The sequence below is a fragment of the Vespa velutina genome, chromosome 9 (genome assembly GCF_912470025.1).
Source record: "Vespa velutina chromosome 9, iVesVel2.1, whole genome shotgun sequence".
Classification (NCBI taxonomy): Eukaryota; Metazoa; Arthropoda; class Insecta; order Hymenoptera; family Vespidae; genus Vespa; species Vespa velutina.
Window position 1 is genome coordinate 5,321,333 of NC_062196.1, and position 12,924 is coordinate 5,334,256.

At 29.6% G+C, this 12,924-nt stretch overlaps 1 protein-coding gene across 3 annotated transcripts; it reads right to left on the minus strand.

Annotated features, from left to right (window-relative positions):
• Nucleotides 1-770: 770 nt before the first annotated feature.
• On the minus strand, nucleotides 771-7,654 carry LOC124951401 (putative glycerol kinase 5). 3 transcript variants are annotated; one of them, XM_047499736.1, is made up of 12 exons: nucleotides 7,059-7,654; nucleotides 5,153-5,246; nucleotides 4,628-4,727; nucleotides 4,164-4,323; nucleotides 3,694-3,808; nucleotides 3,136-3,329; nucleotides 2,859-2,985; nucleotides 2,648-2,698; nucleotides 2,173-2,267; nucleotides 1,836-1,999; nucleotides 1,618-1,751; nucleotides 771-1,516 (listed from the first exon to the last, which is right to left on the minus strand). In XM_047499736.1, exons 1-12 carry the CDS (start codon nucleotides 7,152-7,154, stop codon nucleotides 1,374-1,376), a joined length of 1,473 nt encoding a protein of 490 aa, XP_047355692.1. In that variant the 5' UTR covers nucleotides 7,155-7,654; the 3' UTR covers nucleotides 771-1,373. The 3 variants fall into 3 exon arrangements, with proteins under 3 accessions (XP_047355692.1, XP_047355691.1, XP_047355693.1); XM_047499735.1 differs by having other exon boundaries at nucleotides 2,648-2,752; nucleotides 7,059-7,653; XM_047499737.1 differs by lacking the exons at nucleotides 3,136-3,329; nucleotides 3,694-3,808 and having other exon boundaries at nucleotides 2,648-2,752; nucleotides 7,059-7,653.
• Nucleotides 7,655-12,924: the final 5,270 nt, after the last annotated feature.

Sequence of the window (12,924 nt, forward strand, 5' to 3'; positions counted from 1 at the left end):
TAACAAATTTTCGATAATTAACTTTAATAATCAAATTGAAATTATTTTGAATAAATTAAAAGTTCCTTACAAATTTTAAACGGTTATCATAACAGTACGGCAATTGATATTTGAAGTATAAATTAATGAATTAATAATGAAATAGTAATAATCAAGAATTTAAATGATCTTAATTAGTAATTAATACGGATTAAAATAAAAACATATATATATATATATATATATATATATATATTACTCAAAGATCCAAATGATACATCACTTCGAGATGAAAATTTCGTTCGAACGATGCGAGAAAACTAAATGAGTTTAACAAACGTAATCTATTCCACAAAGTAAAAAAGAAAAAAAAAGAAAAAAAAAGAATATATATATATATATATAAGGAGATAGAACAAAATAAAAATGAAATGAAAAATATGCGTTGCCATCTTCTATATCCACGATAAGATTACATAATATATTAATTAACTGTACGCAAGTATAGCTTTAAATAAATATATATCTCGTTTGACTTTGTTTCATGTTATTACGCGCTCAATGTGAACAGTGCGTTTAATACACATTACAATGCGGACATGGAAAAACCGGTTTCAAGCGAACTATAATACGACGTACGAGTTTATAATACGTTCACATCTTCGTCTGACAATGTATTATTTATCTATAACACATATAAATTTAACTCTTATATTAAATATCGTTATGAACAGAAAAATAATAACAATGTGTAATATAATATAGATAAGACTAATTAAAACTCGATAACATTATGTTATATAATTTATTGTTCAAAATATTTTTTACAGGTGTGAAATATCGTGTATAAAAAGAAAAAAATATTCTTATGATTAAAAATTGCGTAAACACGACAACAACATAAAAGGCACTTTTCTTAGAAACATTTGAAAATTACTAAAATGACATACGTTCATATAATGTATAACCAATCGATTCACAACAAAATATATTATTGCTTTAATATATTTTGTATTATTGTAGAGAAATAATGATTGTTATTGATAAATAGATTATCAATATTGTTTCGATCAAGCATTGATTCTATATTATATGATTCGTATTATAATGTAACTATTGCCTTAAGGAAATATTATATCTTATTATAATATCTTAAATAAAAATCTATCGTGTCGTATCTATTTATTTCAATTCATCTCTCTATCAAAATATTATTTATAAATTAATTGTGTATTCTGAATGTAGCAATTCTCATAAAAAAAGATTATTGCATATCTCTTATTTACAAATAGCTTCAATTAAACTAATATCTTATAATGCATTAATATTTTTAATATACTGCGAAAATAATTCTGTATCTTTTTTTACCTGATTATGTTCAAATACAATTAATATCAGTACCAGTTTTTAAATCGGTCCACAGCACGTTTCCATTGTGCAATTGTATTCTGATAACACAATTGTGAACTCTTGTTCGGTTTAAATATTTTATCTATTTTACGAAGATGCTTTAATTCTTCTTTAGTTTTCCATATACCTAAAATGTATTATGATAAATTTTTAATTTACATCCGTCCTTTCTTGTATATATATATATATATATATATATATATACACATACGAAATTAAATATCATACCACAATGTAAACCAGCGCAAATAGCTGCGCCAAAAATTGACATTTCCACATTAACAGGTCGTTCTACTTCCAAACCCGTTAAATCTGCCAATAGTTGCATGATGAAATCATTTTGAGATACACCACCATCAATTCTATTTATCAATGAATTCAATTAATTTTATTTTGTTCTAATTCCTTTCTTATCCATGACTCACTCAATTGTATTATATCTTTACCGTATTTTTTTATATGTGTAACGAGTCTCAGTACGCAAAATATCATAAAGTAATAATGTTCTGAATACAAGACTTTCTAACAATGATCGTACGATATGGCCTTTCTTCGTCGTAGGCTTCATACCTAAGAAACCAGCTGCAGCGGTATGATTATTTATTGGAGCCTAAAAAAAAAGAAGTATTGTACGTTTAACATCTTTTTTTTTCTCCCTTTTTTCCTTCTTATATAATTAAAATTTTAAATTAATATACATTGCAATTGCATATTTTATTTTACATTTTGTAATTTACAAAATAACTATTTTCAATAATAGTATTAAACTTAATGTTTATATACCTGAAGTCCGGTAAATGCCGGTATAAAATATACGCCATCTGAGTTATCCACTGAATATGCTAAATCAGCTGTTTCTGCTACATCTTTATATATTTCTATAATATAATATATGATTAAATAATATATATATATATATAAAGTCCTAGTTATGTATACGTCAAAATAATTTCAAGTTGTGCACTTGGAGTGTGCTACATCCCAGACACTTTAACGCTCTTCGAAGCCTCGTGAATAATAATCAATATGTTTGAAAATGCATTTTTGTCATTATAAAAAAAAAAAAAAAAAAAAAAAAAAAAATTTCATAAATCATACAATGCGTAAATTGTTTTAATTGAGTTCAAAGTTGGTCTGAGATATTTTACACCTCATAGACACAACTACAAATAATATCCATGCATACAAATAATGAATATATCGATATTATAAAGATCGTCTTTTATAATTTAAATATTAAGATTTTATGAAAAATTACCAAGAGCTTTTGCCCATTCCATAAGAATTCCAGTATCATTCGATGCACCTTCTACAATGTAAACTAATTCAGATTCTACGCGCCAACCAACCAGAGGATAAAGGCCTGATGGATTAGTTTTACTTTCGTTAGATATTAATTAATATATGATTGTATAAAAGAATTATAAAATATTTGTATTCTCTTTTTTTTTTTTTTTTTTTATACTTACCATTAATGGATACATGTGGTTTTGTTCCAGTATTTACATTTAAAAAAGTTCCTGTACCCATTGTAATCTTCATATCGCCTGGTTGAAAGCATCCTGAGCCAAATAAAGAAGCTGATTGATCAGCCATCTGAAATTATAGAGAATGATTGTATGTCAAAAGAAAAAAAAAAAAAAAAAAAAAAAAAAAAAAAAGAAAAGAAAAAAAAAGAAAGAGAAGAACAAAAAATCATTGATATACAAATTGATCTTGAAAAAAATTTCTATTCTTAAATCTTACGCAACAAACTATAGGAATTTCAATGCCAAAGATGTGTTTCGGTGTAACACCAAAGTTAGTAATTGTATCAACGATCTCGGGAAAAATGTGGGACGGAATTTTTAATAAACTTAATATTCCAGTAGCCCATTTCATAGTAAATGGATCAAAAAGTCCAGTAGCAGATGCGCTCGAAATGTCTGTTATATGTCTGCCTATGAAGAATAAATATTAAATATATAAGTAAGATATGTAAATTCAAAAAATATATGTATATATATATATATATATTTTTTTTTTTTATTACATATATATATAAGAAAATAAACGTGAAAGCAAACGGAAACGTATAATGTAATTAATTTGTTGCTTTAATTAAGATTTTTTAAATACATAGAGAAACATAAACATAAACGAGAGATATCTAAACGTGTGCACATATTTTTGATCAATTTATTTTTACTGTAAAACAGCTAGAATACCATTACCGTGAAAAAAAAGTGATAAAATAGAAATTTTATAGCCAATACAACAGATGCAATAAATTTTAAATTAATAACGAATGTTAATAAAGCGTACCAGTTAATTTGTATAAAAGCCAGCAATCAATACTGCCAAATGCTACAAAGTCATTCATAATAGCTTCACGTAGACCTGATACATGTTGTAAAGCCCAAAGCAATCGTAAAGTGATCTAAAATATATGATGACGTAATTATTATTTGCAGCAAATGATGAATAAATAAATAAATATATAAATACTCTTTTATAAAAATATAATATATATAAATATATTTTAAAAATTGTTAGTCACAATCTAAATTAGATTAATTAGTTTGAAAAATTCACGACTATTTTATATATATATAAAATAGTTATGAATTTATATATACATATATATATTCATTAGAGCGAAACAGATTTCGAAGTTGAAAAAAAGGCGCGAATTTTTCAAATTCCTCTAATAGATTATCGATATCATAAGAAAAATGTTTATATATGTTTATATATATATATATATATGTAACAATAAAATATAAATGATAAACCTGAGTATTCATAAATTTGAAGGCACTAATAGCAAGATAATGTTTGTTTTTTGATAACATGTAAAGAATATAAGCGACTGTGCGCAATCCTCTTATCATAATCGAATTATTCCATTCTTTAACCATAGAATCAGCTCTTAGATCTTTCCACGTTATGAAACTGTAAATAAAAAGATTAATTATATAACTGAATATCCCAATGTGAATTATCGTAATGTTTTAACGTTGATTCATGTAGAAAATTGTTAATTGACTGTTTGTATTTTTAATTGAAATTTTAATAATGTAAATGTACTTTTCTACTATATTTCTCTTCTTTATTTTTATTATAATATATAATATATAATATATAATATATAATATATAATATATAATATATAATAACAAAGAGAACCATTATATTCATATAATTTATGTCAAAATTGAAATGACGAGCTTTATTAGCATCAATACTGAATACTCACTTATGATAATATTCTCCAGTTAATAAATTCCAACAAATAAAAGTTCCACGCTGTACAGAAATTCCAAAGCAAGCAAAAGAATTTGGATCGACTCCGCTGGCTAATAACGAACAATAAATGTTAATAAAAATTAATAAATATGAAAAATTAATGAAAATAATAAACAAAAATCATACGGATATTAATATTAATTTTGTATTATTATAAAACGTGACCCGAAAAAAAAAAAAATAATGCGTAATCTTTCGCTATGCAGCACGTTTAAATAGAACGAAATATCAATTGTACGATAATATATTATATCAATTGTACTAATATACAAATTGTAATAATATACAATTGCAAAATATACTGATATACAAATAAAAAAATAATATATTATATATATATCGTGAACGTGATAATATATATAGATCAAATTAATCATCGAAACAATTGTAAAGAAGTACGAATAATGATGTTACATTCACATAATCGTACGTTATCATGTAATATTTGTTTTTTATTTTATTTTATATACTTTACCGTTTATCGTATCCTTTACAGTTTTCACTATAATCGTCCATAAATGGTTAGGCTCAATTTCTACGTGATCGCGTTTTTCATAAATAAGTTCCACCTGTGGATCAGTAAAATAAAATAAAATGAAATAAAAGAAATTATCCCGAATAAAGTTGAATTTTTTTATTACAATCAAATCTTTTCTATACACATTGATTCTTTCAAAAAATTGATATATGAAAATATTTAAGATCTCTGTATTATTTAAATATAAATAATTATATCTCCTTTCGTAAAATTTAATAAGAGAATGAAATTTGGAGATGATTTTTTTTTCATTTTTTTCAAGCTGAATTGATGAGTATGAGCTCATCAAAATTTCTCAAAAATTTCTCAAATGGTAACTTCCTTAATACACACACACAATGGGTGTCCAAAAAGTATGGGATCAAATTTATATCACGTATTACTGAGATCCTATGGATTAAAAAAGTTCATGTAAACTTATGTCCAAAAATGCTTTATTGAAAACATATATGCTTTTACATATCTTTTAAATATATGCTTATATATATATATATATATATATATATATATATATATATATATATATAATACTTAATATTTTATTTATATATCAAATATATATATATAATTGGATATATAATACCATGTGATATATATATATATATATATATATATATTACGGATATATATATAATATCCGATAAAATATTAAGTAATCAAATCAACATAAAGTTTTCTAATCAAAACATAAGATTAGAGAACGAGTTGTAGGAATTTTAGAAAAAGTTGATAAAAAGTCTTCAACTCGGGAATTAAAAAATTATATAGATACGATTTATTAAAATTACGCGAAGTATTCATACTATTTTCTCATGATCTCAACTATTTCATCATAAGCAAAATTTTCTAACTAGCCTTTCTCATTGTTCGCTCGGGATTTTTATAAAATTTTTTTCATCATCAAAATATTATTTGTCAAAAATGTCGTACTTTTCACGTAACATGTATATATCTTCAGATATATATCTTCATATTTCAATTACTTTTCATAATTCGTTCGATAATAATATATACTCAATTAAAATCCGTTCGATGATAATATATATGATTAATTTATTTCGCAGCATAACAGTTTATGATTCCAACAATATCAGATATCTTTTAAAAATTTTTATCGTTGAATCAATCTTTGAAAATCAATCCTTGAATTTCAATCGTTGAAACATTAAACGTAAAAGTAATGAAAAGAATCCGTTTCATTCTTTTGTTCTTTTTTTCTTCTTCCTCTTTTATAATTTCTATTTAAATATTCAACTTGATATCACGAATTCTTGCAATAAACGTATTCTAATATTTTATTAAATATTTTTTTTTTTTTTTCTGTTTACTCTAAAATTCGAAATTACAAAGTAGCAATATTAAACGTTATCTTATTATTTATTGCTTTTACAATGTGCATTACTGATAAATATTATCTTCTAATTCATAGAAATATATGTTCCAATAAAAATGTACATATTCAACGGACATACATTTACGAAATATTTCCCAAATATTATGTTATATACTATCTTATCGACAGAGAAAAAAAAAAGGAACTATCTTGAAATATTTAAATTAATTATAAAAAACAAGAAAACAAGAAAAATTATTTTTAAACTATTTGAGACTTTTATCAAATTAAAAAAAAAAAAAAAAAAAAAAAAAAAAAAAAAAAAAAAATATATAAGAAAGAAAGAATACAAATATTGTAATTAGCATATTTTATCTTTGTAAAATACAAAACACGAGAATAGCCTGAAATATTTGTTGATCATTAAAAAAAAAAATTACTTTCATTTATTATATTAAAAGATTGACAGGAACATCAGGTATTTCAAATAATTTAACAAACGTTTCATACCTTTTCCGTCGATGAGGAAATAACAGCAGCATTTTCGTCGATAATATGACAACGAACAGTAGTCGTTCCCACGTCGAGCGCAACGATATATCTCATTGTTATCCAGATTACGCGTGAACTCAAAGTATCAAATTTATAATGATGGTAAGTACTAATATATTCGACATTTAAGAAGTCCGACCTTCATTCTAATTCGCTGAATAATTACCGGATGGCGCTACTTTCGAATATGGCGGTCGCGATAGCTGAAGAACGAGCAGCGAGGAATTCGTGATTCCGTGATCGAACGTGAAAGCGGTTTTCGCTTTGTGCGTGACTTGAAAAAAAATTTTAATTTCAACTTCAAGAGTAACAGGAATGGATTATATAATATCTACGGATATTATTTTAATCTTTCTTTTCTTTTTTTCTTCTTTTCCTTTTTCTTTTTTTTTTCACAAACGTAATAAACAAGACCGTCGAATTTCCTTTATTTATCACGACGCAACTAAGATGAGTAATTTCTTAGGACACTACGCATGCTCCTACTGTGAACAATCTTTGTAATTTCAAGTGTTTAACACGGGAAAAATGATCGACTATTTCGAGTCTCTTTTCCCCTTTCTCTCTCTCTCTCTCTCTCTCTCTCTCTCCCTCTCTCCCTCCCCCTCCCTTCCTCTCTCTCCCTCTCTTTATTTTTCCATCTCTCTCTTTCCCTCTCTATCTCTCGTGGATATATATAAACATAAACAAATTGATATTGAAAAGAATACTAAGCTTTTCTCTAATAATTTTTTAACGCATAAAATGTACGTATATATGTATATATGTATGTATGTATGTATTGTCAACATTTTTTCATAGTTCGTCATTGATTTATTTTGTTATAGACTTTAGTCAAACTAATATTAATTTTATTACTTTATTTCATCTTAATTATATCATTAAATAATAAATGTAAAAATTTAACTTTTTATCGCTTGACATTAAATAAATACAAACAAATGATCATCCTAACCTAAAACGAATTAAATAGATGCATACGTATATCGAGGCGTTGTCATTCATTAATATTAATTATGTCCACTCACGTCTCTACTATTATTATTGTATCATATATACATACATACACACCTTTAATTTTATTTAATTTACATATAGATTTTTTGTACAAATAAGATAATGGAAAAAATTTCCAATCCATGATAGGTTTGAGTTTAATAATTTACATCACAAGAACCAATTAGAAGATCGTTTTTTTTTCTTTTTTTATCTTCTGATCTTATTTGTTTTTTTTTTTCTTTTTTTTTTTTTTTCTTTTTTTGTTTTCCTCTTAAGAAATTTTGTTTCCAATATAAAAACGTAGTCGGTATAGAAGGAATTCCGTAATCTTTATTTTAGTGCTACAGTTTTAAAAAATTTGTAAAGTTGGCAGCGCGTATATAATCGAAATACCGATAGTCGATAAAAATGCCAGATGAGTCAACGAATTTCTTGGTAAGAAATGGAATAAATACCGAAGATATATATTGATGATCGGTTAAATAGATTATTTGATTAAATAAAGAGTCATGATTAATTTTTATTTTATTATCTATAAACAATTTTATTTATTTCAACGATATATCCTAGTCAATGAAACTATAACATATTGTAATTAATAAATATAATAATTGCCAACATTTGGAAAATATAATATCATTGTTAGAACGTTTTATCAAGGTTGGTAATATAGATTTAACAGTTTTTATGTCGATGAACGTTAGAGGTCGCTCTAAATCCTTTATAACAAAGTAACAAATATATTCTCGTTCTATTATAACGTAATATTTCAAGGATGTATGTTCGAATCGAAACAGTACAAATACATAATTCTCGTCGTAAATCAATCATCCGGATGATTCAATTTTACATTCGTTCGTGTGGGATTTCATAAAAAAAAAAAAAAAAGAAAAAATGTTTATTGTTTTATACGCACCATAAATCACAATTAATTTAAAAAATTGTCAAAATATTGTAATAGATGTATTTCTCTTTTTCGTAAAATCAAACAGTGTAATATTGCATTCGTAAATACATTTATAGCTTTCCAAAAATATCGACGATATTAATCACAAATTGTTAATAAAAACGACAGGATAGATCATTGTTGTATTCGAAGCGATTTTTCTTTACGTTTGGGGTGCAACGGACAGAAGATGGTTTCTCTTTCAACACTTTCGCGTGCAGTATAAATTTAAAAAAAAAAAAAAAAAAAAAAAAAAAGGAAGAAAGAGAGAAAGAAAAAAGAAAAGAAGAAAAGAAGAAAAGTAAAGAAAAAAGAAGGAAGAAAGCAATTAGAATTTGCAAGACACCGCCGCTCCTCCCCTCCCACCCCACCCCACCGAACCGCCAACCCTCGAGGAGTTTTTTCGCCGAAGAGTGAATATACAATTAGACGGCTGACATAACCATAAAAATAAACACGGACGACAATGGAGTCGTCGAAGGAGTATTATTCGGACCAATGAACTTTGGAGAAGAATGGATCTTAGAGAGATCTTAGAGATCTTAGAGAAGATCTTAGACAAGAAAAATAATCCGTTTAGACCTCGAAGGTGAGTAAAAATAAAGTATAAAATAAGTAAATAATAGTAAGTAAATAAATAAGCAAATAAGTAAGTGTATAAGTGCACTCGTGTCGTGGGTGAGTGTAACGAGGAGGAAGGGGAACGACAACGACGAGGAAGCGACGAAAGGAAAATTGAGAGAATGTTGTGTGAGAGAGAGAGAGAGAGGAAGAGAGAGATAGATAGACAGATAGATAGATACATAAATAGAGAGAGAGAAAGAGAGAGAGAGAGAGAAAGGGGAGGGCGGAGAAGATGATCTCGATGTAGAGAAAAAAAGGAAGAAATTTTCGAAGAGGAGAGATGGAAAAAAAAAAGGACAGAGATGAAGGGTAAGATGGAGAGATAAGAGATAAAGATTAAAGAAAGAAAAAAAGAAAGGAAAAAAAAGGAAAAAAAAGGAGAGAGAGAGAGAGAGAGAGAGAGAGAGGCAGAGAAAGAGAGAAGTGGAACGACGAGAGGGAGCTTTTACTCGTATAACGTGGGACCACAGAGGAACATTATTTATTAATAGCAAAGCAAGCCGGTGTGTGCCAGCCGCAAGGGAGTGGCAGCGCCATGCTTAGAGCAAGCGCGACAGAAGCCGACGGGATCGCGCGGCGGCTACGAACCTTTGCATCCTTCACCCTCCCTCTTCCTTTCTCTCTCCCTCTCTCTCTCTCTCTCTCTCTCTCTCTCTCTCATACTTCCACTTCGTTTCGCGCTCTCTCGCTCTCTCTCTCTTAGGAAGGTGCGCGCGCGCGCACACAGCCAGGCAGGCAGGCAGTCAAGCAGGCAGGCAAGCAAGCAAGCAAGCAAGCAAGCAAGCAAGTAGTAGGCAAGGCACCAGGCAATGCAGGCACATCCTATGAGCGAAACGTTTCTCTCTCTCAGCATGCTGTGGCACTCGTCGTCGTAGTCGTCATCGTCGTCGTCGTCGTCGTCGTCGTCGTCGTCGTAGTCGCTGTTGTGCCGCGAGGCTCTATATCGCGCTCCTTCTCTATCTTATGTCTCGCTCTCGCACGCCGTTACACAGCGTAGCGGCGCTTTCTGTGTAGGAGAGTGGACGACGACGAACCGCTTTGTCGGCGCCCGCGGCAAAGATCAAAAGCGCCGACTGGCTTCCTCCTTCTCCTCCTTTTCTCCTCCCTTCTTTCTCCACATCCCGTTCGCCGCCTGCCATCAGGGTCTTCTCTCCCTCTCTCTTTCCTTTTCTCTCTCTCTCTCTCTCTCTCTCTCTCTCTCTTTCTCTTTTTCTCTCTTTCTCTCTTTCTCTTTCTCTCTCTCTCTCTCTCTCCTCGTCTCTACACCGGCAGCTCCCCGACCCGCGAAATCCAACCGAGCTTGGCCGCCTCTCCCCTCCATTCTAGCGGATCCCTCACCATGGATTCCTTCCCTCTGTCCTCTCCCTATCTCCCCACCATCATTCTCTTCTTCCTTTGCTTTCTAGCAAACCGCACGGAAAAGAGAGAAGAGTGGTAGAGTAAAGAAGATGAGGGGATCGGAACGGTGAGTGCCGGGTTACGAGGGACGGAGAGGAGAATGGAGGGAAGGAGTTCAGGCAAACCAACGCTGGAGAGCTGCTCGCGGCAAAACTGTATTATAGCCCTCTCTATCTTTCTCTCTCTCTCTTTCGCTCTCTCTTTATTTTCTTATCTTTTTTTTTGGCTTTCCTCTCTCTTTCTCTTTCTATTTCTCTTTATTCTTTGCCGTGTATATCCTATCGTTCGTTCCTGTCTGCCCTTTGCGCCTTCCTCTTCCTCCTCCCCTCCCCTCCCCTCCTCCCCTCATCTCATAATCCATAACTTCCGATATCTTTTTTCCTCCCTGACCATTCGCGATGAAATCCACCAAGATCTCTCTCTCTCTCTCTCTCTCTCTCTATATATATATATATATATATATATATATATATATCTCACACACACACAAATACACTTTTTGTTTCCATTCCTCCGAACTTCTTCGCGATATAAATATTTTTTTAACTCCGTTTCTTCTTAACCGTGTAACAACTAATTAGTGGTAATTATAAAGGGCCAAGAGACGACGACGACATACGGAGATTCATCGTCTTTTTTTCTTCTTTCCCTTTTCTTTCCGATCAAAATCCTTGTAATACTCGAAGGCGGCGGCGCCATCATCGTTTTCACCATCATCCTCATCATCATCATCATCATCTACTTACATATGTATTTTATAATATCAGTTAATCGCGTTTGTCACAAACATGGGTTATTTGTTGTGCTCCCTATTATTCGTTCTTAAACAAGACAAGAGCAAGAAGAGTCTTCTTAGTTTAAATCCGCGAGAACTTTTCAAACGATTATTTTCACTCCTTGGAACGTCATTCTTTCATACACGTTAACAGCCCCACCTCCACCCCACCTCACATCACACCAACCCCATCACCATCTTCCATTATTCCTTTTTATTGTTTTTCTTTCTTTTTTTATTTCTTGATTTATTTCTTTTTATCTTAATTTATTAGTTTATTAGAGAAACTTTGTGTTTCTTACTGCGACGACCAAATTGCAGCTCACTACTACTATTATTACTATTACTTTTACTACTATTACTACTACTATTACTATTACTACTATTACTACTATTACTACTATTACTACTATTACTACTATTACTCTACTTCAAAGGATAAAACGAATTGTATCGACGATTTTGCCATAATTGGCTTTGAACAATTGTTTGGTCCATGGGTTAAACCCAATCCAAAACGACGCAACTTTCATACTTTTTTTTTTTGTGCTTTTTGTCGTTCCATCAAACGATTCAAAAAAAAAAAAAAAAAAAAGAAAAAGAAAAAAAAATCGCGCGATTAGTCAGAATCAACGATTGCATCCGCCGATATAACAATCGAATGACGTCCGAATAATCGTCGTCATTACAATGATATTTATATATATATATATATATATATATATGCGATTCGATGATTGATTTCTTTTTCTTTTTTCTTTTTCTTGCATTGCGAATCGCACAAATATAATACATGGAGTTTTTACGGATCAATATCGGATTGACAAAAATCGTCGGGAATTGTCGTATTGATTTTATTGTATTTGATTGACGGCAGAGTGTCGTGGCGCGGAACGCTTACGTACAATAAAACGTGAAAGGTCGATGAAAATATAATCGATTAGAAAGAGCAAAATAAGAGAAAAAGAAAAGAAAAAAAAAACAAAAAAAAAAAAGAGAAGAAGCTAGAAGAAGAAGAAGAAAAAAAGAAAAATATCGATTCGGTGTCGTCGTACGAGTTCTTCTTTTATAAGTGATGATAT